Below are 17,623 nucleotides of genomic sequence, written 5' to 3'. Positions count from 1 at the left end.
TCCTGGGAAACACTAGATGCCTCCCATATCTCTGGAGTCCACAGGAGTGAAGAGGCCTCAGCTCCTTGGAAGGTTGGACTCCAAGGGTATGTACAAGACAGGAATAAAAGTCCATGGGGATAAAGAGAGCAGGGGATAGGGCAAACCAAGGAGAGAAAAACCTCTGTTAAAGCCTCTGCTCCTTTCACATTTAGAATGGTGTTTCACTAGCTGGCTGCCTCCCTCCCTCCCTGTGTGAGAGATATAGACCCTGGCCCCCCACTACCATCACACTGGGTTCTGGACTGTTTTGGGTCCTCAAACAGATTTGAAATGACCACATATCCAACACATACATATCACTCCCCAGGCCTGGACTGCTCTCAGTATCCCCTGAAACTCAGGGTGCATGGGGATACACAGGTACACATGGATACACCAGCAGCACACAGTGGCTTCTGCTGAAATACTATGCTATTGACTGAGATGGAAACAGGAGTAGGCACTGGACCCAGAGAAGGAGTCATAGCGTACGACCCCGTCTACAGACTGAAACTTAAATGCAAGGCAAAGAAAACCTCTCATCTGACTGATCTGCCCTGCCCTGCCCTGCCCTGGGCTGCAGCCTGATGCTGACACTCACATTCAGAGGGTGAATTCTCCCTTGTACAGCTCCGAATACTGAAGGAACCACGGAGGGTAGTAGCAGTGCTCCTCTGTAGACCCAGGCCTGCTGTAAGCAGGGCTAGCTCTCCCAAATGACCCTTGGCCTCTCCTATTCCAGGAATCTTCTTCCCCTCATCTCTGCTCACAGCCCTGTCCCCCACTCTCCCTCCCATCCCGAGAATCTAGTGTTGAGCCAACATCACCGGTTATGCTGAGCTGGGTCTTTGAATGTAGACAGAAGCAGACAATATAATCCCAAGAATCTAATTTTCAAGCAGGTCTTGACCTTCTGCTGATGGAAGGGAAAAGTCAATGCCTAGCTCCCTGCCTTACCCACCCCTTCCACTGCCTCATGTTTCTAGAAAGAAAAGTAACTAAACAATGACCAGCAAAAACCAGCTGCTTTTTAACAGTTTCTCCTGGGGGGAGCTGTTACAAAGGGGCAGGAGAAAGCCATTCGGTTTATACTTCAAGGTCAAGAAGACAGGAACATACTGGAATCATTACTCATTAATTAAACTGGGGAATTAACCAGAAGTCATGCTCACAATGACAATGCAAAGCTGCCAAGAGCTCCATCAGTGATATTTACCTTCCATCATCCCCAGTTAGCTCCAGCCTGAGGTTATTACAAGAACACACAGCTACATCACCACCAGTTGGTTTTGTGGAGGTAGCAGCAATACTCCAGAAGAGGCAAGAGCCTTGGGGACTCCTGGCCAGACCCACAATTCCAGTGCCGGCCACCTCTACAAACCAGCTTCAGGCCCAAACCTGAAACAATTCCATGAGAAGAGTTGATGCTGTCAAAATGGGGGTGCAGCTTGGCTGTCATTTCTCCAGCCAGTCCACTGACACAGGCTGCTCGGTTCATGACCCCCTCAGCTCTGGAGAATAAAGGAGGTGCCTCCCTGACCTGCCGCTTCATTACAACCTGGTCAGCTGCAGTCAATGATACAGACTGGGGTACTTTTTTCCATTCAGAGCAGAGCCCCTCTGTGCCTGATGGTAGAGCCAATTCCACTCTGCTCCAAGCTGAGAGGCACATGGGCCCTTGCCCTTCAGTGGGAGCAGGAGCAAAAGGAGGGGTTGCTCCACTGTCAGTTCCTACCAGTCCCAAGTGGCTGCACGAGGCTGTCTGCTTAAGGGTCAGATCCCTGTGGTGCTTGTTGCCAAAGCCTGGGTCACAGAGCATGAAAGCAGCTTGGGTGTGAGGGGCTGGCAGGGTTCCCACCAAATCACACACCTGCTGCCAAGTGCTTTTCCCAGAGAGTTCATCGCCCTTTCCACTGAGTACCCTGGGCATCAGTGAGAAGAGAGCTACAAAAGACCAACCAAACCTGTCTCCTCTGTGACTGAGAGGACAGGTTGCTCCCAGCTGCTGCGAGAGCAAAATTCTGAGGGCAAATAAATAAATTAAGGAGAGGACCTTGTCCGCTCAGCCCCAGGAAAGGAAGCTAGACAGGCATCTCAGGGACACAAACACACACAGAAAGGGGAGCCTAAAGGCAACCGGGCAGAAACCAGACACTTGGGGGAACTTGAGATGTTCTCAGACAACAGGAGTCAGTCAGCGAGGTTGGCTTTCCCATGGTGCGGTGCTGGGGGGGGGGGTGCATTTCAGGGACCGAAGGGTTGCTGCAGGGAAGGAGGGGCATGCCTACATGCACATACAAGGGCAGTCAGCCAGAGGAGCCATACACCTGTGAGGAAGAGGTGACAGTGCCCATTCCAGTCCTTCCCACAGCAGACCCAGGCTCATAGTGCATGTGGGAGCTTCACATCAGGAGCGACTGGCTAATGCAGTCATAGGGGGATGCAGACCAGGGCAGGGGGCTAAACTCTCCTTGGCCTCCTGGCTAGCAACATCCCGAGCCCTGCAAGTGGAACAGCTCTGCTCCCGCTAGCCACTGTGGAAGATGCGGATGCGCTGCACGATGTCCTGGCGGCAGAGGGGGCAGGTGCGCAGCGCCTCACAACACGTCTGGCAGCAGCACACGTGGCCACAGGTCAAGAAGATCATGTGGGCCTGTGGGGAGGAGTCAAGGTCACAAAGTTACTTTGCTCCTTCACTTGAGGAACTCAGTCACCATCCAAGCCTCAATAAGAACAGTTTTTTTTCCCATGCCCTGCTTCACAGAGGAAAAGCAAGGCAGAGAGGACTCAGCCACAGTCACCCCCCTGTGTTTGGCTGAGATGGAAATAGAAGGCAAGCACCCTGACTCTTGGTACCTCTCCTGACAGAGCACAATGCCCCTTGGGCATATTCACTGTACCAGGCCAAGCCTTTCATTCAGTTAACTTCCCAAACACACTGTGCAAGGAAAGGCCTAGTGACACAGAGAGCTTCAGAAGCTCCCCCTGTGGAGACCTGTGTTTAACACCAGGCCCCCTATCAGCTCCAGGAACAAGTCAGGGCTGAACTGGCATTTATCTCATCCACTCTATTTTCAGGGAAAACCTAAAAGGAAAATTCATAGGTCTCTCTCCCACAAACCCCAAAGGCTTTGTTTTGCTTCCCCCCTCACCTGTTGTCCCAAGGAAAGATGTGTTTAGGAGACAAGGGAAGTAAGGTACAGGCATTTCTACTCATTGCTGCCCTCTGCCACTTGGACAGCCCAGGCCTGTAGGAGCCCAGGAGACAGGTGAAATTACAAACTATGGAGACATGCTGGTCTGTGAGGAGTGCACAGTACCCTACAGCAGCCAGCTTTTGTTCCTGCAAGCTACACATGGGAAGATGATAAGAAGGCTCCTGCCCAGTCTAGGAAGCCAGATTCTGCCCAGGGACAAAGGCTGTGGGAATTCTCTATTGTGCATGGCTCTGACCTACAGCACAGCAACACGCACAGTCCCATTCCCGACTGCAGGGTCTTACCTCCCGCTCCATGCAGACAACACACTCTGACTTCCTCTCATCCACCTCCAGCTGTGGAGCAGAAGGGAACACAGCACTGGGGATTTCTTCTGGGGGGGCACTGGGCTCCGGTATGGCTGGGACCTCAGCCTCAGTTCTCTTCAGCAGCTCTGCGATCACAAGAGAAAACCTGAGCGCTAGACAGAGCTTTCTCTTCCAAACCAGCAAGTCTAAGCAGAACCAGCTAAGGGTGGCTCAGCACTCAAAGCCCTTCCACTTAAAGCAGCCTTACTGCAGTGAATGGCAGCACCCGTTTTGTACAACCAGCTCTTCTAGGGCTGCCATTTGTCCTGTTCCTAGCCTTGCCCCTCAAATCTCTTCTCCTCCACCTCCTGCTGTCCAACCTCACACAGAGCTGCAGTCTACCCTGTCCAGTGGTATGAGGCTGCTCTGGACTTGATGGAGAACAAGCCTCTTTATACAACCACCAGCATTTAGTGTCAATGTATCTAACCCCCATTGATCAGGCAGAAAAACAAGTGGTACCTGTACCTGGGATTGTTTCAGCCACAGCCAGGATCTCCTGGGCTCGCCTAAGGATGGTGTGCTGCAGGCCAGTTTCTGTAATTCCGATCTGCAGCACAAGGAGAGTTCAGTTAGCTCTGGGAATGAGAAAGGCTGTGGTTCAAACAGCAGCCTTGGGCCTTGAGAAAGTGGGAGTGCCAGAGTTCCTAATCCTTAGCCTGGCACGATGATCCCCCTAAAGAGCATTAGGTGCTGAAGCCAGGGCCCAGGTGTCTTTCAGGATAGCCCTTCAAGTGGCATGGGGAACACCTAAAGGAAACCAAAGCCTGCACAGCAGTTTCACAGACCCCCTTCGTGCAGATGTTATGGGAACAGCTTCTGCAGAGCAGTAGCAATTCAGGGATGCTCACAAAGTGTCAGTGCTCTGCTGTAACACAGGCCCCTGGAGGAGCAGACCCCAGGAGTGGACACATGAAATAACACTGGTATTTCCAACCATCCCCAGAACCGGACTCTGCAGTGCACGACCATGAGCTTCAGCAGAGTTCTGCATCTAAGGCCAAACTACAAGACCTAACAGGGTGCCCAGAGCTCAGGCAGCATTAACTCCCCTTGAGTTCAGTGTGAAGGCAGGGAATTGCTCTGCTGTGTACCTTTTCCAGGTCACTGGCGGTCATGGTGCTGAGCATTTCCAATGATATCCGATGATGTGCAAAGATCGGCATATACTGTTCAGCTGAGAGTTCAATGAGCAGGTTTACCAGCTGCCTTTCCATGCCCTCTTCCTGCAAAACACAAAGCAAGAGCTCAGCTTTTGCTTTGCTGAAGTAGCAGTCCAGGAACACTACCTGTGCAAGGCAGCTTTGCAGGTGGGTGGAACCCCATTCAGCACTGCTTGGGATATGCAGAGAAAGGAACAGGCATTGCTCTCAATCTAGCTCTCAAGACCAAAACCCTGCTGGTAACTCGTAGCTGGCTGGAAGCATTTGGCTTTCTGAGTGACACTGGGTACTTGTACCTTGATGCTCCACAAGCCACAAAGCAAATACGACATCTCTGGAAAAATAAAACAAAGGAACACTAGCCCTTCACATTCCTGTAGGCACCTGCCACCTGAAATGCTTTATAAACACAAGCCAATCTGCACCCAAAACAGAGATAATTTCTTCCACCTCTTGGCCACTCTAGCAGCTATTTTAACAGCTTACAACAGGACAGTGCAGGCATTTAGGGCAGGAAGTGAAAGGGACTCTTGCATTCAGCTGAAATGACAGGGGGATTTAGGGAAGCCAAATGGAGCTGCCTGAGCTGAAGTGCAACCAAGACTAAAAAAAAAATCTATTGTAAAAATTGCTGCAGTGTTTCTGATCACCAGGACCAGTCTGAAATGCAAGTTCTTAGCTCACACCAGTAAATCTAAATCTGACTGCTGACCCCATACTTGAATATTTGCTCACTACAGACTGAGGGTGTGGAGAGAAACCAATACCAAAAGCAGGGAGGGCAGTGGGACATGCCTGCTACTTATACCTAAGGCAGGGCAGTCTTTAGTTACCTGTACGTACAGTGCATAACACCGTGAGGCCCCCATATACTACTGTAGCAAGCAATAAACAGCAGTGACCTGACCTGGAGCTTCAAGGAGAGAGGTTTCTGGTTTAGCAGGCGCTGGTATTGGATCAGCCAGTAGTTCTCTTGTTTTGTTTCACTTTTTGCTTCCATCTCGTACTGGAAAAACACAACACAAAGTGATTCAGCTAGCTGTCTCAGGGGGAGCCTGACTTATTGACGGTCTCCCTCTGGCTGGCCCTGCTTTAACTCCCCACATCACACTTATGCTCTGCAGATCAAGAGGCTGCAAGGCACTCTTGGGATTCTGCATCTCCCTCCACACCCACCCTTTGTTTGCTTTGGCCCTGCAGGCTGAGACCAGGTCTGTGCTGAAGGGCTGCCGTAGGCCAGGGCTGTTGAACAGTGAGAGGAGACAGCACACCACAACATCAGGTCATGGACACCATGCATAGTGGAAGTGGGGCCTGCTTTCCTCTTTCCCATCTCTCCCCTGGTTACTACTGCTACCAGAGGTCACACTTGTTCTGCCACATGGGGGACTGCATGCCAGTCTCTGGCAAAAACAATGCTAGCCCTGTTCTAAGAACCAGTCAAAGCCAAAGCCTGCTGAAGCCTCCTATCAAGACAAGCCCTGTGAGCACACCATTTTAGAACCCTTTCCATCCCCTTTGCTTCCCCACTGCAAGCAGCCCCCTTCCTCCTCTCTAATCTGCAGAGCACAGTCTGTGTACCCCCTCATCCATGCAGAGAAGTTATATAGCCCCATTTACCAGGATTTGGTGCAGTTCCTCTTCCCTTTGTTTCTTCTCTTTGAGTAGCTGCTGCAGCAAATTACTAAGGGCTTGGCGTTGCTCTGCTATCACCTCCTGCAACAGAAGCAAAGGTATCCATGTCTCAGGACCACTTCTCTGGGATCAGCCACTCCGTCATCCCATCCAGGAGGGCAGGGATATTTTTGGCCAAAAATTCAACCCAATTTTGTTGTGCCATGTCCAAATGAACCTCAGCAAATCTGAACAGATGGCTTGATCCTGCCCACACAACTCTCCTAGGAGGTATTGCAACAAACATTGGTTACTGTTATGGTAATTTTCCTCTCTCTCCTATTTAACCTCCTGCATTATTCCATGACGGATAACATCTCCCAGTCACAGCCCACAATGGACTGACCCACACCAGACTTACCTAAAGCAGCCCTCTACCAACACCCACTCCAAGTAGAGTTTCCGCTTTCCTTTACAGCAAATATGTTCCCTTTCCTTATTTGCAAAAAGGGCCGTGGAAACTGAGTTCTACAAGTCTGCAGGTACCCAAGGCAGATGGGGTTCTTCTTGAACAGCATCTCTATTCCCTTTTGGATGTTAGTTTCCTTTCCTACTGAACACAATCATACACCACGAGGGGGCATCTCACTCAGTTTGCTGGCTCTGTATGCTAAGGCAGGGAATGAGATTCTGTTATATGGCGCCCTGAGGAGGGGGTTGTGTTGGAAGTGCAGGATGCTACAGAAAAACTACTGGTGTTACAATGCATCACTAATCCTGACAGTGGGACAGTTCAAACCACTCCTGGATAGTCTAACCCACAGTGTTTCACAGTGGCCACACCAAGCACAACTGTAAGGTTGCATCCAACTGGCCCTCTCTGCATCTGGTGGATCATCAAGTGGGATGAGGCCATCAGATGACTGGCTCAAAATATTTCAGGTACCTGGGAAGAAGGGGTGGGTGATACTGTTTGGAGGTTAACCCCACAGAAGAGGCTTGATGAGCACAGGTCTGTCTCATGAGCAGACAGGATGCTTAGAGAGGCTCTTGTTGACCAGGATTCCTTACAGAGCTTGAGGGGAAAATGCAACCTGCCAGGCTTGCCAGATGACACTTCCTCCTACAAGAACCTGGGTGTGTTCTGGTCAGTGCTTCTGGGTATTGCTGTACCAGGGGCAAAGGGGTATTTTTCAGGAGAAATGACAGATGTGCCATGACTGCAGGTGAGCCTCTGTAGATAAAACTGGGAGAGGTCTAATCCAACAATTTTTATGGTCTGAGAAATACTCCTTTCTAATCGGGCACTGAGTATAAGACCAGTGACTAGCAAAACACAAAACAGTCCCTTCTCATGATGCTCTTGCAAAGGTAAAATGATTCTGTGCAACAGAATGTCCTATTTACACGTTTTTTTAATGATTAATTTCTTTCAAACAGTGATCCAGGCATGTGGATTTTGTGAGCAAGAACTAACTGGATCAGGAGCACTGAACCGGCTAGCTTCCCTGAGGCTAGCAAGACAAACAGAGCAGAGAAAACCACCCATAAAACTCTGCTGGAAATGTACATCCATAAATAACACTGCTTCCATCCCCATAAGGCTGTCCCACTCCAAGCCCTTCTTTCAGCCCTTTCACCACAGGGAAGCCATGGGGAGGGGGCAGTAACTCCAGAGGCATTAACCATTGATGCTCTCAGAGGCATCTTCCTGTTTAACACTCAAATGGCAATTCCTGCCCGATGCTCCCCTTCCCCCCGAAGCCAGCTTTTCTTGGTGACTTGTTGAGGCCTCCTCTCACAGGAGACAGATCCCCAAGTGCCCTTGTGGGCACTCCTTTGGCCTCCGTGAAAGGCATATATCAAGCTCTTCCCAAAGAGCCCATTCACATACAGGGGATTTGGGAGGTTTCACCCCCTTCTACAGGTATGGCTGGAACGAAGCTGCAGGGCTCCTCAGTGCAGCTCTGCAATGCCTGAGGGTCCTGTGAAGCCTGCACGTCCCAGGATGCAACAGTCCAGTTCAACTGGACAGAAAGAGGCACAAACCAGGTGCTGCATGCTGGGGTCTGTGAAGCAGCTACTATTGCTTACAGATACCGGCCAATGATCTGATTAAGTAAATGCTGTGGGGTACTGGAGATGAGAAGACAATTACTGCAAAGGCACAAGAAAAAAAACAAACCTAAAGCCAACTGCCTTAACTCAACTTGGAATATCTTGACAGGTGATCCCAGCTGGATGAAAGCTACCCTTTGATGGGAGGATGGCTGGGCAGAGTGGATGCAGTTATGGCCTTGGAGATATGGCTTAGAAAGACAAAGGCTGAGAATTGTATGTCACTTTTGCAGAGATTTTTTAAAAAATTAAAATTAAAAAACCAAAACAATGTAAACATGAGATGCTTAGCAGGCGAGAGCTACTGGGAAAACTCCTACCACCAGTGTCCTTTCCACCCCAGCTAGCCCAGAGCCCACCACCCATACCCAAGGGCAATCTGACTTATTTGCGCACTGAACGTTACTCCAGATGGTTAGGAGCAGCAGAATGTTCCATGTTTGCAGGAAGTACCAGGGCAAAGGGAAGTTTGGACTCTCCTGCTGGGAATTTCCCCTCATGACGAAACATAAAACCACCAGGAAGTTGCAAACAGGAAAAGGAAGCAAGCGGTGCCTCTGAAACCCCAAGCAAAGGTACAGAGTGGGACAGCCCAGAGCCCTACATACCTGCAGCGTCTCTGTGTCCAGTTCTTGCCTCTTTAACTCCAGCTGTGTCAGCTGCAATAACTCTGTCTCTATTAACTTAATCTAAACAGAAGATGAAATACTTTTTACTGACATGTGAAATTACTTTTATTTATGCTATCTTAGAGCCAGCCCCAACTGCTCAGCTGCTCTGGGAGGGAAGCAGGGTAGGGCAGTACAGCTGCCTAGCACTTTACAAAGGCTGTCATCACTCTGCAATCTATCTCTGACACATGCTCCAGGACTAAGTAAACAACCCACTGGATGTTCATGCACAGTGTCTCACCTGATGGCAATAAGTTCTTCTCTCCCCTTCTGTCTGTCACTGCCTGTCTCTAAACACTTTCTGTCAAAGGCTTTGGGAGTGTTTTGTAGTTAGTTAATCTGATCCAAGTTCATGGCCATGAATAGAGACAAATACCTATCTCTCTGTTACTACAATTACTTAGATTGCAGGTCTCTGAGGCAGGAACCTTCCCTCTGGGGTATCCTTGCACAATGGGGTCCTTCCTTCCAAGATGACTGTATACATATTTTAGATAGGGAAACTGAGGCACAGAGAGGTGAAGTGACTTGCCCAAAATCACAGAAAATGAGTGGAAAAGCCCAGAATAGAGCCAGATATGCCTGTCTGTCTTCTACCCCCAACACCAGGCCACATATCCCCAATGAGGAAAACTGCCCTTGGCATGCAGCTGCCTGTGCCAAGTGCACCCAGACATTCCATTAATTGGAGGGGATGTCTTTGGCCTGCAGGAGTGGCAGAGGCAGATGCTAAACTTTTAGCAGAGAAGTACAATATCCAGCAGCAAGGCCTGAGGACCAAACAAGTCTCAGACCACCAGGCTCTTATTTTTGGTGAACTCCAGCAACAGGCGCTAAATGCCTTTAAGAAATGCCACATGTACAACCCATAGGCTATTAGCAAATGGCAAAGATTGGACCCAATGTGGTTTGTTATATTGAAACAGGGCTATTAAACATATTCATCCTGTCTCTTGAAAGGAGGGCCTCTCCCTAGGGTCAGAAGCAGGAGAGTCTGGGGCCTTCTGTTGAGACACCAGCCATCTCTTCTCCATAGTTTAACAGTGGGTGCATTTCAACTCTGTTCTACCCCAAGCTGAGTCTCATGCATCCACCCCCACTAACGTGCTTCACTTTTAGCAAAACAGAGTTCAAAAAGGTAGGCTGGCAACAGAAAAAAATAATAATGAGCTCATGCATCAACATGCAGGGCTAATGTACTGGATGGAGATGCAATGGATTCTCATGGAGGTGGCAGCCCCAGCAAAATACAAAAACTGCTAGATAGCAGAGGCCTAGTGGTTTCCATCTGTCCATTCCTTGGGAACCAATGCAGGATTGTCCTCTAGAATCCACTCTTTTGAGTGTTTTCTCTAGTCTAATACTTAGATGCCCCAAGTACGGAGGAATCCACAGTTTCCCATGTACCTAATAGCCCTCACTGTCACTTCATCATTTACAACTGAGAACTGGACAAATATCAGCAGTGACCAATGCTTTGTTATGCAGCCCACCAGCCACATAAGAACACTTTGCTTTCTTCATCCCCTGCTCGCATTCACAGCACCTTGACTTTCTTTAGAGCAGTCTCACCAGTTGGAGGAAGAAGCTGAATGGCTGGGTACACTCTGGTTTGCCAGCATCGACTCACCTGGTTCCTGATCTGTCTGTGCATGAGATCTTTCTTCACCTGAAGGGCTTCAAAGGCAGCTTTCTGCATTTCACTCTAAGAGACAGATTACATCCTGCTTAGCCCAGGTGTGGGACCCACTCACACACAGACAAATGGACCAATTATCCTTGCTAGAGTGAAACGAATTTATGCACAGACATTTGCAGGGTGCTCAGCCCTGCCACAAGCTCAATATCTCATTTTTTTATTGTAATAAGTTACTCTTTACAGCACCAACAAATAACAAAGAATGACACGGTTTTACAGACAGAACACTTCTTATCGTGTCCTGTTTGAGAAAATTGATGGCAGGTATTTAGCAGAATTTACAGATTCATTAGAATCTGATGGGACCGTGATGTAGGCGCTTCTGCTATGGCCATTATGAGGCACTGAAGTTACGACCAACATTTTCCAAACAGCCAGTATGTTTGAACACCTTATTTGAAACTCCGCAGTCTGAATTTAAGCAGGACTAACCACCCACATTTCTACCTGGAAGCCATGAGAATTCAAGTTATTCAGCATCTCTGAAAAATCAGACTCAAGTGTCTCAAACTGAGCATTCAAAATTAAGAGGTGCACTGAAAATGCTGGGCTGCAAGCAACCTACCCTTGGTCACCCAGCAAGTCAGCCCCAAAGATAGGTTTCCTGCCTTACAGTCTTCTACCATAACTATCAGACCAGCTCTGTTTCCCATGAGCTTTACTGCTCCCTAAAAGTGGCGCCTTCCTTTTAGGGAGCATACCACCTTCCCCTGACTCTCTGGGTAGAAAACAAGGAATCATATTTTTCCATTTAGCCGCCAAGGTCAGCTATCAAAGACTGCTGCAGCCCAATGAAGTCATGTGGTCAACCCCACTCCCTAGCCCTCCTACAGCATGCAGTTAGCCTCCCCATTTACAAACCTACCTCCTGCAAGATCTGACTAATGGCCTTGCTTTGGTCCAGCTGCTGCCAAGCCAGGATTTGTTGGAACTTCTGATCCATCTCTGCCAGGCTGCAAGAAGATACAGCACCAGGGAATTATTGCAGAGTCTCAGATTCTGACACAAATAAGAGGAGAAGCTGCAAATGGAAAGGAGCATCGAGGGAACCCAGGGGCAGGGATTTCCTGAAAGAGAGGAGTTTATTACTGAGCAAGGCTGGCCAGCCAAGACTCATCTCATACCTGTATACAGGCAGTCCTCAGACTTACAATACAATTGGTTCCTGAAAACTGCGTCTTAAGTCGAAATGTTGCAACTCTGAACCAATTTTCTCATAAAAAACAATGTTATAAATGGGGGATTCGTTCCTGGACCAAGGCTCGATACCCTATTTTCACCAAAAATACCCCAGAATTTTGTACTCGATCAATTATAGATGAGTAATATAACTCCATTAATATATTTATATTGTAAATAGCAATCATATTGATTTGGAAGGATTTCTTTGAGGTGACTTTGCTGGACTTTTTGAAAGGTTCTTGGCTGGAGTCTTCTCAGGAGTCCTGGCTGCAGGTTTTTCTGGAGTCTTGTCTGCTTTCTTAAAGAAAGTATCCAAGGAAGTTTGGAGAGATGTTGTCCAGGGAGATGGGTAACAGTGAACTTGTTTGCTGGCGTGGCATGGCGTGGCATTGGATCAAGTGTTGTAAAGTCAAAACTGATGTCAGGAAGTTGAAACAGGGCATCAATTTATAAATGCTGTAAGTGCGAAATGTTGTAATTCAAAACACTGTAAGCTGAGGACTGCCTGTATAGCAGGTTTGTAACCTCCTTCCCCATAACAAACTGGGCTGACAAATGAAAAGTTTATTGTGCTGTACCTGCTGAATGTAACTCAAGAGTCTAAATTAGCCATGAGCTTCTTGTAGACTATATTGACCACATGGTGAGTCTGAAAGCTAATATTATTTGTTTGACAGAATGTTTTGATGAAGGGGACAAAATAATCTGCCCATATGTTGATATTACATATGGTTAAAATATGAGAGAAAGGGTCATTTGCTGCCTTCTGCTAAGTGGTATATACTATTCCAAATGGAAAATGGTGCATAGCTACCCACTGGTAGATAGAATACTCTCTCTCCCTCCAATCAGGAGGGCCAAGCCCCCTCTGCTAAGAGCCAGACAATGTGGCCATTACACTGCAATCCTTAAAGAGGCACAGTCCAGATCAAATGGCACACCCCAGAAGGAGTTGAAAACCTTCTCCCCCACATGATGGAATTTGAAATTAGAAGAAATGTCCAATTTTCAAATTTTATTGCACTGTTTGTTTCCATCTGACATGCCTGATAGCATGGAGAGTGTGGGGGTCAGTTTTGCAATGGCTTCTTGCCAACGCTGTTCAAAACAGACCAAAATAGGACTTGTCCACTCCTGAAAGTTAGTGGAATTGCTGTTCCAGAATAATCATTCTGCAACTGATTCAGAGTCTGCCCCAGATACAGGGCTTCTTTTAAACAACTCGGCCCACATAATGGGACGGAAACTTAATATTATTTATTTGGTGACAGATTTTGGTGAAGGGAATCAAAAAAAAAAAATCCTGTTAATTTTTCAGTAATTCTTCAGGCACAGAACTCTGCCTAGTTCTGCCTCTTATTTCTCCCTAAGGTGGAACTAGGCAAAGAAAATTCCTCCCCGCCCCCAGAAGAAACACATTGTGACAGCCCAAAAAGACAAAAGGGAATTTGATGATCTACTTCGCAGTGCAGTTTCGCTCTGAGAGGTGATGCTATGCAGCCTGTTCTATAAGGTTCTGCTTTTATAGCCTCAGCAATTCCTAACTAAATGGGTTCATTTCTCAGAGAGATATCTCCCTGTACCCTATTGGTGCTGTTATGTTCATAGCAGAACTACACATTAAGTATAACTGACTGAAGCGCAATGAACAAAGTGCATTCATTGGCTGCTTCTAAGGGACAGGGACCAAAATTCTGATTTTTCTCTTCTCTGCAAAAACAATTTAAACAAAATCTAATTGAAACCAGAAATGTTCTCAGAATCCCTGTAGTTGTCCCCTTTAATCACGTTGGACGTTGCTCTTCTATCTGTAGTGTTACTGTGTGCTGTTACGTGGCTGCTACGTTCTGCGCAAGAAGTGGCTGTGGATTCCTGGATATTTGTATAAGAGCTGCTTGAGGTCTTTTGGAAGGAAAGAGGCCACACAACAGTTTTACAAGCCCCATAACTATGACGGTACCTGGAGCAGGCTTGATTGACAAGGTCTTGCCGGCGGGATTCATAGGTCATTTGGATGAATTTGTTCTTGTAGCTCTCAGCCAGCATTTGCTGCATGGCAGCTGGAGGGCAAAGACAAGCTGTCAGTCTGTGTTACAAGGTGGTGATGTCCTGAGTACATCTAAACCATACAGAGGATGACTCTAATAAGTGTTGCTATGAAGCCCACCATACCCACTCTATGGGCACTGAGTATATGCCAAGCAACCTGCTCTCTGTCATAAGAAGCCTCTAAGTATGCACTTAGCATCACACTAAGACATTACATTCATCAGGAGTGTAGCATGCATGAAGTGGGCATGGCTTGTATTCCCTAGCCCAGGCCCTTGATGGTATAGTCAGACTGCTGGTATCCAGCAGAGTTCTCGTTCTGTTACTGCAGCTACAAGCACCACTAATATCTGGCTCTTCTCTCCAGATTCCATTCCATCCTTGGCTTCTCATTTTAGCCCTTTCAGACAGGAAAGTAAAACAGCTGCAGGAATTTAGATGAGCAAGACTAGCCAGAAGAGCACCCTCCTGAGTCCTCTCTGAGGGTGTCATGATATCCTTTTTCCAGTCCCTATACTACCACCTGCTGGGAGGAGCAGAATCACTAACAACTGGTCTCAGCTCAGAAAGGGTGAAGATCCATTCTCCCCACTGTTGTTTGGGCCTATACCCAGCTGTTGAAGGAGAAGGAAACAGAACGAAATAGACTTGGGTGAAAGCTTTGCCCACCCACTAGCCCAGGTCTAATATCCTTTGTCACTGCCTTGGCAAGGTGAAATACCTCCAACACAAGCACAGGAAAGAGACAACCTAGCACAAATGCCTTCTGTGTATTACTGAAGTATGCACAGAAGCCATGCTGCCTAACACAAATCTCAGCAACAAACACTAATTAGAACAAGAAACATTTTTCTTTGTGATGAGAACATGCACACTGGATTGCCCTCCAAACCCCCAGAGTAGTATCCTGTCCTCCTCTGATAAAGCACAGCTGGCTCAGCTCGTCCAGACAGCACCCAATCTTTATCTATAGGTACCATTCATGTTGGCATTTGTTTTGCCTTGTGTACTTGGCTAACATCTGTATGAACCTTTGAAGATACAAAGAGCTAGAGAGTGCAGTTATTTGTTAAGTCTTTGCTTAACATAGGGTGACCATATTTTCAGTTTCAAAAAAGAAGACACCTGTCAGAAAGAGTGATAGTGGTAATATGATGGGGGAGGGAGTGATATGCCTGTGCCCTGCCCCTGTCCCTCTCCCAAGCCACACTCCCCAGCTCTGCTGCTGCCCCTCACTCTCGACCCACAGTACCCTGACCCCCAATTCATATTGGTGCCCCTCACTCCCAACCCACAACCCCCTGGCCCTGCCTGCGCCCTGCACTCCTGAGCCACAGACCCCCACCCCCCTGCTGCCCCTCACTCCTGACTTGCAGCCCCTTGCCCCCCCAGCCCTGCCAGTACCCTTCACTTCAAACCTGCAGCTCCCTTCCCCCCCAGACCTGCTGCCACCAAAGAACCCCCCCACACACACCTCTTTCTCCCACTGGAAGGGCAGGCACCTCCCTAGCTTGCCCACTCTGCTGCAGCCCCAGCACTGGTAGGTACCCACCCCCTTGCACACTCATCCCCTCACATACCTCTAACATACACACATACCCCCAACAATCCCCAGCCCTGGTCCTCCAACCTCTGCCCTTCACAGACTTACTTACTTGTAGCTGCTGGGGCTTGCTAGAAAACACATATGATGCCCTAGCCTCCAATTGCCCTCCCCTCACTCCCCCCAACCCCAAGCAGCTCCTTGCTGGGGCAAGCCAGGAAGTGCCAGGAAAAATTTCAACACTGAGCAAAGGCAGAGCAAAATTCTGGACATTTGTTGATATTTAAAAAAACCACCCAGATAGAGATGGGAGGACCCAAAAAGAGGACATATCTGGAAAAACCCAGACATATGGTAACCCCACTTAACACCCTTTTACCACCCCCCACTAGAACTAACTGCATCAGCTATGACAGTGAGCACAAGGATGACTCCAGTGGGAGTCAGCAGGGTAATGCAGTAGCTAGCATTTGGGTATACATTGTTAGGTTACATCCTATCTTACACTGTTGTTTCAGCAAGCTACAGCAGTAAGGGTCCAGGTATAGCTCGCAACATCTCCCCAGAGGACAGAGCTACTCCGTACCCTTCCCAGGATGTGACTCTCAGCTCCTCACTACAGCAGCATAGGATTAGAAGGGGACTGCATGCACTAAGTCCAGTCCCTTGCATTCACAGGCAACCACTGCCCAATGATTCTCCCATTCACTGCTTCAAACCTACACATACACATACCACAGAGCCCTTTTGGACTTACAGGCCACATCCCTTTTGCGTAGATGCTCAGTCTCCTCCTGTGTTATGGCCATCAGCTGTTCCATCCTTATTCTAGGAAACAAGCAGGAACATTCAGCCACTACTTACTACTTCAAAAGCAGAGTCATGTTTCACGCTTGCCAACCAGTTACACGCTCTCTTCCCCCTCATAGATAGCTCAAGTACCCCACTGATTTCAGTGGCAACAGAGATTCTTTGCTCCTGTAGGCCTTGCTGGAGTCATGGGGAGTAATATAAGCACTAATCAATGTATATGCAACTCATACAGAGGCTTTGCTAAGAGTATTAACCAAAGCAAGCCTCAGCAGAAGGTGATCTGGCACTAGGGTGCCTGTGGGAGTAAACTTGACAGACAGCAGAGGGTTAAAGTTGATTGTTAAGATTAATCAATAAGGCTGGTGCCAAAGAGTCTAGAACACACCTGGTGATAACAGATAATTAATTAGGGTAATTTGGTAGAGGTGTTGATGCTTATGTGAATTCCTGAAGTAAACCGAACTGCTTACTTCATGTATAGGGAGTCCTGGAAATCTTTAAAACTTTTACTAAGCCTAGGGGAAACATGCAATTGTGAGTTGTGCCTGTGCCTTACCACAAGCATCTGGGGCTCACATTGTGTAACCCTCTGTACAGGCATGTTGGTGAGTACGTGCTATGTAGGTAATAAACCTTGCTGAGGTTTTGCCACTGAACCTAGCCTTGTGGTCAATTCTTTGTGTAATATCAGAGTTTCTAAGGACACACAGTGCATACTTCAGTGCATACCCCAGCACACATAATGCCCTGACAGCATGCTTGTACACAAAGAACTACACTGACAAACAATAGCTCCTAGTGTTGAGGACTGAGAAATTCCCAGATCAAAGAATATTACCAGAGTCTTCTTCAGCAAGGAGTGAGGTAAAACATAATGGGAGAAATACAGTAACATCAGTGAAACATGCACTCCATCCCAAACAGCAAGACACTTCTTTTACTTACTCTCTTCACTTCCACCATAAATACACAGGTTGCCAGGCCCTCAGTTGCCCTTAAAGGAGGGACCTAGTCTACCTGCCTTATGCATATCAACAGGGCTTTGCAGGTAGCATCAGATAGCATCAAAGCACTCATTCCAACAGTGGGATACTGGCCTGGAAGCCCTTTGTTCTATATAGGCCAAATAATGCCTCAGAGTCCTCTATAGGAAGAAATTGGTTTTTTGCACCCCAAACTCATTAG

At 47.9% G+C, this 17,623-nt stretch overlaps 1 protein-coding gene across 3 annotated transcripts in view; it reads right to left on the bottom strand.

Moving 5' to 3' along the window:
* Positions 1–17,623, bottom strand: part of LRSAM1 (leucine rich repeat and sterile alpha motif containing 1) — a 57,431-nt gene that overhangs the window by 10,344 nt on the left and 29,464 nt on the right. For all 3 annotated transcript variants that reach the window (XM_019540529.1, XM_019540528.1, XM_019540530.1), the window contains exons 15-25: positions 16,383–16,453; positions 13,994–14,093; positions 11,717–11,804; positions 10,783–10,857; positions 9,090–9,170; positions 6,370–6,465; positions 5,657–5,755; positions 4,681–4,812; positions 4,055–4,136; positions 3,524–3,672; positions 1,238–2,674 (exon numbers count right to left, since the gene is read on the bottom strand). In XM_019540529.1, coding sequence (XP_019396074.1) covers positions 2,549–2,674; positions 3,524–3,672; positions 4,055–4,136; positions 4,681–4,812; positions 5,657–5,755; positions 6,370–6,465; positions 9,090–9,170; positions 10,783–10,857; positions 11,717–11,804; positions 13,994–14,093; positions 16,383–16,453 — 1,099 coding nt within the window. In that variant the 3' untranslated portion in view covers positions 1,238–2,548. The remainder of the gene's footprint in view (positions 1–1,237; positions 2,675–3,523; positions 3,673–4,054; positions 4,137–4,680; positions 4,813–5,656; positions 5,756–6,369; positions 6,466–9,089; positions 9,171–10,782; positions 10,858–11,716; positions 11,805–13,993; positions 14,094–16,382; positions 16,454–17,623) is intronic.

The sequence above is a fragment of the Crocodylus porosus genome, unplaced genomic scaffold (assembly GCF_001723895.1).
Source record: "Crocodylus porosus isolate Cpor-Errol unplaced genomic scaffold, CroPor_comp1, whole genome shotgun sequence".
Lineage (NCBI taxonomy): Eukaryota > Metazoa > Chordata > Crocodylia > Crocodylidae > Crocodylus > Crocodylus porosus.
This window is presented reverse-complemented; position numbering and strand designations above follow the sequence as displayed.